At 37.1% G+C, this 12,596-nt stretch overlaps 1 protein-coding gene across 1 annotated transcript in view; it reads left to right on the forward strand.

The window, feature by feature from the left end:
* Positions 1-12,075, forward strand: part of UGDH (UDP-glucose 6-dehydrogenase) — a 32,262-nt gene extending 20,187 nt beyond the window's left edge. The window contains exons 6-12 of the mRNA XM_047857265.1: positions 491-638; positions 4,310-4,404; positions 6,152-6,282; positions 6,530-6,663; positions 7,835-7,926; positions 8,035-8,145; positions 10,624-12,075. Of these exons, the coding sequence (XP_047713221.1) occupies positions 491-638; positions 4,310-4,404; positions 6,152-6,282; positions 6,530-6,663; positions 7,835-7,926; positions 8,035-8,145; positions 10,624-10,734 (822 nt within the window). The 3' untranslated portion in view covers positions 10,735-12,075. The remainder of the gene's footprint in view (positions 1-490; positions 639-4,309; positions 4,405-6,151; positions 6,283-6,529; positions 6,664-7,834; positions 7,927-8,034; positions 8,146-10,623) is intronic.
* Positions 12,076-12,596: the final 521 nt, after the last annotated feature.

Here is a 12,596-nt window from a genome sequence, read left to right on the forward strand (position 1 = left end):
AAAATGAAGGGTTCATTAAAATTGTAGTCTTTTTTTTTTTAATTTTTTTTTTCAACGTTTATTTATTTTTGGGACAGAGAGAGACAGAGCATGAACGGGGGAGGGACAGAGAGAGAGGGAGAGACAGAATCGGAAACAGGCTCCAGGCTCTGAGCCATCAGCCCAGAGCCCGACGCGGGGCTCGAACTCACGGACCGCGAGATCGTGACCTGGCTGAAGTCGGATGCTTAACCGACTGCACCACCCAGGCGCCCCAAAATTATAGTCTTAAAAATCACTTTTTCCATTTTTTACTCCCGTTCTTAATCATCTTTCTTCTCGAATTTAAAACATTTTCCTTTACCAACCCATTCATAGCCTCCTCAAATTGAGGCCATCAGTAACTTTTATATCTCCCTCAGTAATTTGTATCAACTCAGTGAAATATAATCCAGACATTTAAAATTGCCATTTTAACTCGTTGTACTTTTCCTTTTTTTCCCCCCCGAAGGCAGCAAATGCTTTTCTTGCCCAGAGGATCAGCAGTATTAACTCTATAAGTGCCCTCTGTGAAGCAACAGGGGCTGATGTAGAAGAGGTGGCAACAGCCATTGGAATGGACCAGAGAATTGGAAATAAGTTTCTGAAAGCCAGTGTTGGTAAATTGAAATTTTTCTGTACATAAAATAGATTCATTTAGCTGGGTCTCTAACTTTAAGGAAGTCTTTTTTTTTTTTTTTAATATTTATTTATTTTTGAGAGAGAGAGAGAGAGTGTGGGGAGGGGTAGAGAGAGAGGGAGACAGAGGATCAGAAGCAGGCTGTGCGCTGACAGCACAGAGCCCAAGGAGGGACTCAGACTCACAAACTGTGAGATCGTGATCTGAGCCGAAGTTGGACGTTTAACCAACTGAGCCACCCAGGCGCCCCAAAGAAATCTTTGTTTAACTTGATGCCCTCAAAATAATGATTCTGTTATACATGTGACATCTTCAACCTATCTGGAACTTCCCAAGTGCAGCAATAATTTAACTTATATTGTTTAATAATTACTGATTGATTAGGAGGATAAACAGAGTTCACTGTTTTAGGAGCATTAATTGGTATTCAGTTCGAACATTTAGGAAGAGTAAGTTCCAGAGACCACATAGGAAATAACTCAATACCTTACTGAAGCAAACAGGAAACAAATTTCCTATCATTTACTTTGCCTACTAATATACTTTTGGAAATGTGGCCTGGGTGAAGTAAGTCGGTTTTTATTAGTTGCCAGTTCTGTACTTCTGAATTATCCTATTTGCTAAAATTTATTTTTAATCCCAAAATCAGTGCTCCTAGTGCTTTCACGGTCATTTGCAGACACAACACAGCAGCAAAAAATTTGAGTCACCCAACACAGACATTTCCAACTGAAGTTGCATAAGGCAATGCTCTTGTTTCAGCTCCCATTCTGTAAACAAGTGCGGTCTATTTAGTGTCACATTTTTTACATTTTTGTGCTTTTTATTGGTGGTTTCACTTTTCTAAATGGCCCTCAGGCATATTGCAAAGTGCTGCCTAGTGTTTTGGTTTTTTTTTATTATTATTTTTATTTTTTTTTACGTTTTTTTTTTAACGTTTATTTATTTTTGAGACAGAGCATGAACGGGGGAGGGGCAGAGAGAGAGGGAGACACAGAATCCGAAGCAGGCTCCAGGCTCTGAGCCATCAGCCCAGAGCCCGACGCAGGGCTCGAACTCACGGACCGCGAGATCGTGACCTGAGCTGAAGTCGGACGCTCAACCGACTGAGCCACCCAGGCGCCCCTGCTGCCTAGTGTTTTGAAGTGCCAGGAGACTCTGATGTACCTCACAGAGAAAATACGTGTGGTTAGATAAGCTTTATTCAGGCATGAGTTGTAGCGCTGTTGGCTATGAATTTAATGTTAATGAATCAATAATATATATTAAATAAAGTGTCTTTAAACTCATAAGGGCAAGAACAGGGACACTGGGCTGGCTCAGTTGGTAGAGCATGCAACTCTTGATCTCAGGGTAATGAGTTTGAGCCCCATTTTGGGTATAGAGCTTACTTAAAAGGGGGAGGCAGAAGACATGAGCAGACATTTCTCCAAAGAAGACATACAGATGGCAAACAGACACATGAAAAGATGCCCCGTATCACTCATCATCAGAGAAATGCAAATCAAAACCGTAATGACATATCACCTCACACCTGTCAGAATAGCTAAACTAAAAAATACAAGAAACAACAAATGTTGGCAATGATACAGAGGAAAAGGAACACTTGTGCACTGTTGTGGGGAATAAAAACTATTGCAGCCAGTGTGGAAAACAATATATGGAGATTCCTCAAAAATTAAAAATAGAATTATCATGTGATCCAGTAATTCCACTACTGGGTATTTACTCAAAGAATACAAAAACACTAATTCAAAAAGATATATCGACCCCCATGTTTATTTCAGCATTATTTACACTAGGCAAGATATGGCGGCAACCCATATATATATGTGTATTATATACATATACACACCACATCTTCCTTATCCATTCATCTATCAATGGACATATACATATATATATATATATATGTGTGTGTGTGTGTGTGTATGTATATGTATATAATATATATACACACACACACATATATATATATATACACACACATACATATATATACATATACACAGTGGAATATTACTCAGCCATAGAAAAGAATGAACTCTTGCTATTTGCAACAACATGAATGAATCTAGAGAGTATTATGCTAAGTGAAATAAGTCAGTTAAGGAAAGATAAATACCATAAGATTTCACTCATATGTGGAATTTAAGAAATAAAACAAACAAAAGAGAAAAGAGACAAACCAAGAAACAGACTCTTAACTATAGAGAACATACTTATGGCTGCCAGAGGGGAAGTGGATGGGGTGAAATAGATGAAGGGGATTAAGACTACACTTATCATGATGAACACTGAGTAATGTGTAGAATTGTTGAATTACTATATTGTAGAGCTGAAACTAACATAACACTGTATATATACTATGCTGGAATTAAAATTGAAAATCAAAAAAAATAAAAACATTAAAAAGTCTAAGTATAATAAAATAAAATAAATTTTTAATAAAAGTAAAATGCTTATGTATCAATTTGTTGGTGAAATGTGACCATAAGCTCACAGGAACCTAACTCTATTTCACCTAGGAACAATGCTTTAGTATTCATTAATTCCACATTTGTGGCAATTTTGTAGAATGTAACTAGTAGATAATGAGAATTGGTTGTGTTTTTGGATATAAGTTAACATGGTTGATCTAAGGGTAAATAGAGTTTTATAGATTGGGCCATAGGCAGCCCTTTGTGTGTTTCTGGGGCCTAATGCCATTTCTCAATTCTGGTTTCCCTGCCCTTTTCTTTTTAGTATTTTCTTTAAGCTACCGTTTTAAAAAAAATAGCTACTATTTATTGAAGGTCTATTATGCAACAAGTTCTGAACTAGTACTTTATATATCTCATTTATTAATCCTTATAGCCTGTTAAGAAGGTGCTGGTATGTCCTTTATAGAGATGGTTAGGGATCAGGGAAATTTTCACGACTTGCTGTAAGTCACACAACTAGTGAGTGGCTAGGTGTTTTGGACTCCAAAGCACATGCCAATCCTTACTGTATATTGAATTGTATTAGAACAGGGTGGGCAAACTATTGTCTTCAGGCTAAAATTGGTCCCCAGCTTGTTTTATAAATAAAGTTTTATTGGAACACAGCCATGCCAATTTTATTACATATTGTCTATGACTGCTTTTGAGCTACAAAGGTAGAGTTGAATATTTGTGCCAGAGATTATGTGGCCCACAAAGGCTAAAATATTTACAATTTGTCCCATAAAACTTTACCAGCCCTGTGCTAAACTAAGTGCTAAACTAAGAGAGGTGGGGCAGTGATACCAGATGAATAAGGAATAAAATAGAAAATGTAGCCATAATAAAACATTTACTAGAAGATTATCTAGAAATTATTTATAGAGTTGATTAGTTGCTTGCAAATTTCACACATTATTTAAACCCAATAACTTTCCAACATCTAAATTTTATTATTAGAAATCCTAGCATAGGGTCACCTGACTGGCATAGTAGAACATGCAACTCTAATACAGTAGAGCATGCAACTCTTGATCTCGGGGTTGTGAGTTTGAGCCCCATGTGTGGGGTGGAGTTTACTTAAAGAAAAAAAAAAATTCTAGCTTAGGCCCTCTGATTTAGTGTGACAGATTTGTCACATGATTCAGTTGTGGTTCTTAAATAAAAATACTGTCACTTTTTTCTTCAGGTTTTGGTGGAAGCTGCTTTCAGAAAGATGTTCTGAATTTGGTTTATCTCTGTGAGGCTCTGAATTTGCCTGAAGTAGCTCGGTATTGGCAGCAGGTATTAATCTTTCTAGTCACAACTTTTGCTTAACTTCTGATTAAAACATGTCACCCTTTGTGAGATGTTTTTGACAGAATTTATTTATTCCAGGAACTCAAACATTATATTCAGTTTCTTTATTTTAGGTTTACTTATTGGGCTTCTGTGTTTTTGTCTTTTTTGCTAATCAACCCCGATGGAAATTTCTGATAAACTATCTGTCTTCTAGTTTTATAACACATTTGCTCTCAGGGTAAAGCAAGAACTATTAATTACAACTCCTCTCTATCCTAAAAGGCAGACAATCATAACAAAGGAAGAACCTGTATTGTAATGCTTTCAAGGTGGTTTGCGTGTGTTGATACTTGTTTTGTCCCTTTGAGATTCACAGAGCTAAAATTAAAGACCCTTCCCAAACTGAAAATAGAGTTCACATTAATTGAGTGCTTTCCCTGTGCCAGGCACTTTCTTAGGTACTTTGCATATTTCATTTAGTCCTCATCACTAATATTCCCCATTTCTAGGTGAGGAAACTGAGACTTAGAGACGTTAAGTAATATGTCCAAGATACCAGCCGGTATACATATCTTTCCCAAATATTTTTTCTGCAACTTTGTAGTTTTTTAGATTTCAGCAGTGGATGACAGTATAAGGAAATGTACATTTTTAAGGAAAATGTACAATATAAAAGTTTGTTTCATTCAATACAGCATGATGACTTTAGCTTCCTGTCCATCATGGCGAAATGCAGATAAAGTCTTGATTTTCCAACACTCTGGGCTCATTTCACGAGCTCTCAGGTTTTGAGACAGCCCCTAGAAATTCAGTGCCTTAAAAAAAAAAACCACATAAAAACTAGTCTCTTTCCTTATATACTGGCCACCAATAGGAAGTCTTGTTTCTTTATTTATTTTTACTTTTTAAAAAATGTTTATTTATTTTTTTTTTTTTTGAGAGATGGAGAGGGCGAGTGTGAGCAGGGGAGGGGCAGAGAGAGGGGGAGACAAAAGATCCAAAGTGGGCTCTGTGCTGATGCAGAGAGCCCGTATGGGGCTCGAACCCATGAACTGTGAGATCATGACATGAACCGAAGTCAGACACTCAACCACTGAGCCACCCAGGTGCTCCTGAAGTCTGTTTATAGACTCTTAGGAGAGTAAAGGGTTAGGCGAGCAGAGACTTTTATTCTTACAATATTTAGTTAAAAACTTAGTCAAGGGTTAGGAGTGCTATGCTTTATCAAGAGGCAGCTATAACTCTGCATTGTTCAACTGTTTTCTGCTCACTTTCTACTTCCACTCAGTTTCGGTGAGGGGTAAGCGTATATGGCAGGGGTGGTGGTGGGGCTTTGGGATTTGATTGCTTACCGCCTTGCTTCCATAGGGTTTGGAGAAGTTGGCAAAGGAGAACTCTGTTTTCTCTGTGCCTTTTTTCAGCTATTATAGCTGGATCTCAAGTGGGGTTGAAACTTAACTGTGCTCCTCATCTTTACATCCATCCCATCTGAGGTTGGTGCATGGAAGCCAAGTGAAAATTTTCAGGATGACTTTAAGTGTGGGATGGTAATTCTTTTTTTTTTTTTTTTTTTTTTAATTTTTAATAGATACTGAAGAGGTTGTTTAATCTTTGCCTCCTGTTACTTTATGAGGCTGGTATTCATACAATAGTACTATAAAACTGTGAGCAGTGTGTGGCATAGGCTTCACCTCTTTTAACTGCACTAATTGTACATGTATACATTGTATAATTGTACATGTAATTTCAGGTCATAGATATGAATGACTACCAGAGAAGGAGATTTGCTTCCCGGATTATAGACAGTCTGTTTAATACAGTAACTGATAAGAAGATAGCTATTTTGGGATTTGCATTCAAAAAGGACACCGGTGATACGAGGTACCAGTTCTTAAAAATATTTCAACCCCTTTGAGAGTACTAACTGCTCATCTTATTTTGATTTTTGATAGTGGATGTGTGTGTGTGAAATATATGTGCATATATATAGTATAAAGAATAAAAGTAAAGTGAACATCTGTATCCTCACAAGAAATAGAATTTTCCCTCTATAAACTCCTTAGGTATTAGAATATATGCCATTTTGTTTCATTATACTCCCTAGCAATACTGATGTTTTTTCCTTTAGAGAATCTTCTAGCATATATATCAGCAAATATTTGATGGATGAAGGTGCACATCTCCATATATATGATCCAAAAGTACCAAGGGAACAAATAGTTGTGGATCTTTCTCACCCAGGAGTTTCAGAGGATGACCAAGGTAAGGCTTTGAGTCTTATGGATCACTGAGTATGGGCCTAAAACTTGTTTGTTCTCTAGAAACCTTTGGTTGTTCTGTTTTTGTTTTTGTTTCTTAATGAAATGCTGCATTAAAAAAAATTTTTTAGGGGTGCTTGGGTGGCTCAGTTAGGCGTCCAACTCTTGATTTTGATTCAAGTCATGGCCTCAACAGTTCATGGGATCAAGCCTTGCATCAGGCTCTGTGCTGACAGTACAGAGCCTGCTTGGGATTCTCTCTCTCCCTGTTTCTTTGTCCCTCCCCCCGGCTCGCTCTCTCTCTCTCTCTCTCTCTCTCTCTCAAAATAAATAAATAAACTTAAAAAAAATTTTTCAGTATGGTTAACATACAATGTTATATTAGTTTCATATGTACAATATAGTGATTCAACAATTCCATACATTACTCAGTGCTCTTTGTGATAAAGTGCAGTCTAAATCCCCTTTATCTATTTCACCCATTCCCCCACCTGCCCCTCTGGTTTGTTCTCTATAGTTAAGACTGTTTCTTAGTTTGTCTTTCTCTCTCTCTCCCTTTTTTTCCTTTGTTTATTTGTTTGGTTTCTTAAATTACATATATGAGTGAAGTCATATGGTATTTGTCTTTCTCTGACTGACTTACTTTACTTAGCATTGTACTCCCTAGCTCCATCCATGTCATTGCAAATGGCAAGATTTCATTCTTTTTGATGGCTGAGTAATATTCTGTTGTATGCATATGTATGTGTGTATGTGTATATATATGTGTGTGCGTGCGTGTGTGTGTATTGTACAGCTTCCTTATCTATTCATCTGTTGATGGACATTTGTGCTGCTTCCATGGTTGTTCTATTTTTATCATTGGTAGGCCTTCTTTTCTGCCTCATTTCTCTAAAATTAAACTCTTAGACATTGTTCTATCAACTTTGATTTTATTAGCTGTGGGTTGGTCTAATAATTTTTCCAACATACCCTAAGAAGCCCCAGATGTTCCAAGGAGATGCTTCTAGGGTAAGGTTCAGGTACTCCAGGCACCCCCCCCCCCCATTACTCTCATTCTCACTTCAACCAGACTATTTCACTTCTGTCAGACCTTTCTAGTAACCCTAGTATTAAAATGCATAATTTCAAATAATTCCCTTCTTATTGCCAATTTTTTGTTGCTGTTGTTATAGTGTCCCGGCTCGTGACCATTTCCAAGGATCCATATGAAGCATGTGATGGTGCCCATGCTGTGGTTATTTGCACTGAGTGGGACATGTTTAAGGTGAGGTGACAAGTACTATGAAAGAAAATTTTAGAAGTATTCTGGTATCAGTGGGGTTGAGTATGTGTTCATGTATATGTTCTAATTGTTTCATTTCTGTCTTTATAGGAATTGGATTATGAACGCATTCATAAAAAAATGCTGAAGCCAGCCTTTATCTTTGATGGACGACGTGTCTTGGATGGGCTCCACAACGAACTACAAACCATTGGCTTCCAGGTAATTAATTATGATCCTGGACTGGTTTTGTTTTGTTTGTTTGGTCATTTGCTTTTTAGTGGGTTTGAGTTTTAGAATTTTAATATTCCCTTCTTTAGCAATAACATAACATGGGGGCAACATGTCAGTTCTCTGGAAAATCTCTATGCGATTTGTGTAATTACTCCACTCCCTCCTTAATTTGTAATCTCAAGATCATTCAGTATTGGTCTTCCTTACATGGTATCTAGGAGTCAGTAGTTATCTATTACATAGGGATAGAATGTACCTTGTCTTACTTCATATAAAGATCAAGTAAGAAAATACACAATTTAAAAGAATTTTTTTTTCTTCCCAGAGCCACCCACGCTGCTCTGATGAACTATCTGCACCACACTGACACCCTCAGGGACCAGGCCACTTATTCCTATCTGAATGTTTTGAAAACTGCCAAATGCAGTGTAGTTGTCACATATTGCATAGGATCCTATACCTTTTGAGTGCTCAGCACTGTTCTAGCGCCTGAGAGGTCTGAGAGAGAAGTATGGGAGCTTTAGTGGGACTGGCCCTTTTTTAATTCAAAGTTTGCTACCTAAATGGAGTGTTTAGAGAGCTGACAGAAACCTGAACAGTACCTTTATGTTGCATCTATTTCAATTTTACCAAGGGTCCCAAGAGTATTAATAAGAAGGAGGTACTTTCCATTTCCTTGGAGCAGTGTGTACGTGGGGGTGGGAGGCTTGAGGGGAGGTTGGGAGGGTGAAGAATTATGCCAGGAGATTGTAGTCAGCATAGTCCCATAGTCCCTGGGCAGAGCAGGGAGGGGGGAGTGTTGAGAGCTAGCTCTTGTGCATTTGCTCGGCACCAGCATTCTTGGAAAGGTACCCAGAAGGCTTTATCTGCTGTTCAGAATATTGGATCTGGTTCTCTTAACCTGTCACCGACTTGTTAAAGATCCTTCTTAGAGAATTCAGTGCTCATTTCTCATTCGTGAGAGATTCACTTGCAGCAAGAATCAGATGACGTCCTTGTCTGTTAACATTCCATCAGGGACCTTGGGGATTCTTCTACTGCACCCCTCCTTAGTGAGTAACAGCATGACTGCTTTTCCCAGTCATGACTTAAACTGAAGCAATGTTATTTTTTAAAGATTACTGCCAAGGCGTAAACACATTTTCTTGCATTCTTGTGTTACTCATTTAAGGGAGAAGATAGGTAATATAAGCTTGGATTCTTAGAAAAGTTAACTTTTCTGAGTACGGATTTTTAAAAAATGGGGAAAAAATGAGGAATGGAATCACTAAATAAAGGGAATTTGTAAGTCACTAAAATGATTAATACAAAGCAAAAACCCTTTGAGTCAGAATTATATAGTTAATTTTAAAAAGTTGTTTTTACTTTATTTTGAGAAAGAGAGAGCATGAGCAGAGGAGAGGCAGATAGAGAGGGAGAGGAGAATCCCAAGCAGGCTCTACACTGTCAGCACAGAGCCTGACGGAGGGCTCGAACTCACAAACCATGAGATCTTGACCTGAGCCAAAATCAAGAGTCGGACGCTTAACTGACTGAGCCACTCAGGTGCTCTTAATTTTTAATTCAAAAGACATTTGTGAAAATTGTATAGTATATTTTTGCTATAGAGAAGAGCTAAATTTATGATTGTTAAAGAAGCAGTGTCTTTAAATATAAGATTAGTGATTTCAGATATATGAGGAAAAGTTTAAAATATAATATGCAAAATAAAAATAGACTACCACTTATTTATTGAAGGCTGACTTGTATGCCAGCCACTGACTGGGCACTTTATCTAATTTAATCCATAACACAACCTGTTGAAGTAAGTGGTAGTAACACTGTTTACAAATGAGGAAGAAAGATCTAGAGAGCTTAGGTGACACAACAATTAGCAATCAGGAATCCAGCTGGGGCCTTTTAGACTCTGGAGCCTGAACTCCTGAAATCTATGCTATTACAGCTGATGTAAATTAAAAAAAAAAAAAACACAATTCTTTTTTAACGTTTATTTAGTTTTGAGAGACGGAGAGAGACAGGGCACGAACAGGGCCCAATGCGGGGCCCAAACTCACAAACCGTGAGATCATGACCTGAGCCAAAGTCAGCTGCTCAACTGACTGAACCACCCAGGTCCCTCAAGCTGATGTAAATTTTTTAGAATAAGGGAACAGATGTGAGAATAGAGTTTGAGAGAGAATTTGATTGCACTGGAATCTTGTCTGTTAGTTGCTTTCATCCATGTTGCTGACACAGTGGTGGCATGTGAGTCTGTCCTCAGTCTGAGGGGGTCTGGTGTTGGGAATGGCAAGAGTAAGAGTGTCTAGCTGTAAATTTGGAGAGTGGAGTGTAGATTGACTCTAGAAATATGAAAGATACAGAAGGAACCAAAAATCTTTCATAGCAACCCAGAAAACTTGAGACCCTCTTTTGATTTTAAAAGGAAAAAATAGGTTTTCTTTCTAAAATCTTTCTTTTCCCCCCTAGATTGAAACAATTGGAAAAAAGGTGTCTTCAAAGAGAATTCCATATGCGCCTTCGGGGGAAATTCCAAAGTTTAGCCTTCAGGATCCACCGAACAAGAAACCCAGAGTATAGTCATTGCCATTTTTATTTGTAAATTTTTTGGTACTTTAGGATTGCAGATATCTATCTGATATTAAATGGTAAATGAACCAAGTGTTTTTAAGGAAACAAAACTATTTTTTTAATCAAATTTATACTAGCTATATGGGAATTAGCATATCTGGTATTATGAATCTAGAATATTTTTTACATATTTTTGTAATTTTGTTACCTCAGTGATTGGATGAGTGGTAAATAATCATGTTGGTTTTAATGGTGTCGATCTTTGTAAAATACAGATTAAACCTAAAACACTTTTTACTTTATAAAATGTCCATAGGCAGCACTTTAATATCACATGTACACTCTTCCGTTTTTCTGATCATTGGTTTATTTACTTGTTATTAAATATATATATTTTAAACCGTGAAATTGCTGTCCTAAACACTGGGCTAAACCTGTTAACCTTTCAGAAAGTGTCCTGGAGACTTTGAGGTTTCTAGCCTAATTGGGTAAGGTGTTTCCCAAGCCATTTCATGTCTCTCTGAACAGACAGGGAAAATTCAGTGGATAGAATGGGGCCTTGTGCTTTTTTCTTTTCTTTTCTTCCTTCCTTTCTTCCTTTCTCCTTTCCTCTCCTTTCTTTTTCTTTCTTTCTTTCTTTCTTTCTTTCTTCCCTTTTCTTTCTTTTTTGGATGTGCTTAGAACATTTTTCCTATGCTTCCATGTTACAAGTGACCCTATAAGTTTGGTTTGGGTAATGTTCCTTTGCTCCTTTTGTTTGAACGAGCTGCGTTGTTGGTTTTTTAGCCCAAGAATGTCATCACTGCTCATTTCCAATCAATCCAAATAAGACTAAAAGGCAATTTTTTTTTTAACATGAAGAAAATATCAGTATTGTTCTAGTTTATTCTTCTTCATGTCTCTATTTTTCTCACTGATCATTATTTTTTTAGTTCAAGAGCCAAAAATATTTGTTACCTTCATTTTGCATTTTTAGTTCTATAACTCATTGAAGTTCCCCTTTTTCTTTAAATAAGAAAATCAATATAATCTCATGTATGAACTTAAAAAAGTAGATTTTACAAATTACATATAGCATTATTCTAAAGTAAGAATTTTTGTATGTTTCCATGTGCTTTTTTATTACGTGTCTTATTGACTTTGATTTTGTCTTATGCTTTATCATTATTGAAATATGCCAGATGTCCATCTGATGCTCTGCTCTGCTGAGAGTATACAAATCAAGTTAAACAGATACAAGCCTCATCCTTTAGGAATTTTGAGGTTCAGTTAAAATACAGAAACAAATACAAAGATGAGAGACATCTGTACAGATAGCAAACACATAAATAAAATATTCTGTATCAACAATTGCGTGAGTGTATTTTCTGTCATAGTACAAGTAACAAATGAGTCACGACAGTCTGACATTAGAAAAATATTACTCCTGGGGAGCCTGGGTGGCTCAGTCAGTTGGCTGTCTGACTTCCGCTCAGGTTATGATCTCGTGGTTCGTGAATTTGAGCCCCACGTCAGGCTCTGTGCTGACAGCTTGAAGCCTGGAGCCTGTTTCGGATTCTGTGTCTCTCTCTCTGCCCCTCCCCTGCTCATGCTCTGCCTGTGTCTCTCTCTCTCCAAAATAAATAAATATTTAAAAAGTTAAAAAAAAAAAAAAAAGAAAAATATTGCTCCTTACTTTTTTGAGAAAAGGACATTACATCATTCTTTCAAATGATGTAAGAACGGAAGGGAATTTAGCAAATAGATCTGGTGCCTGCAAATCAAAGCTCATGGGCCAAATCTGGCCAGCCACCTGTAAATAAGCTAAGAATAGTTTTTATAATTTTATATGATTATATATATATTTTTTTATTTAAGATTTTATTTTTAAG

Source organism: Prionailurus viverrinus, chromosome B1, assembly GCF_022837055.1.
Source record: "Prionailurus viverrinus isolate Anna chromosome B1, UM_Priviv_1.0, whole genome shotgun sequence".
Lineage (NCBI taxonomy): Eukaryota > Metazoa > Chordata > Mammalia > Carnivora > Felidae > Prionailurus > Prionailurus viverrinus.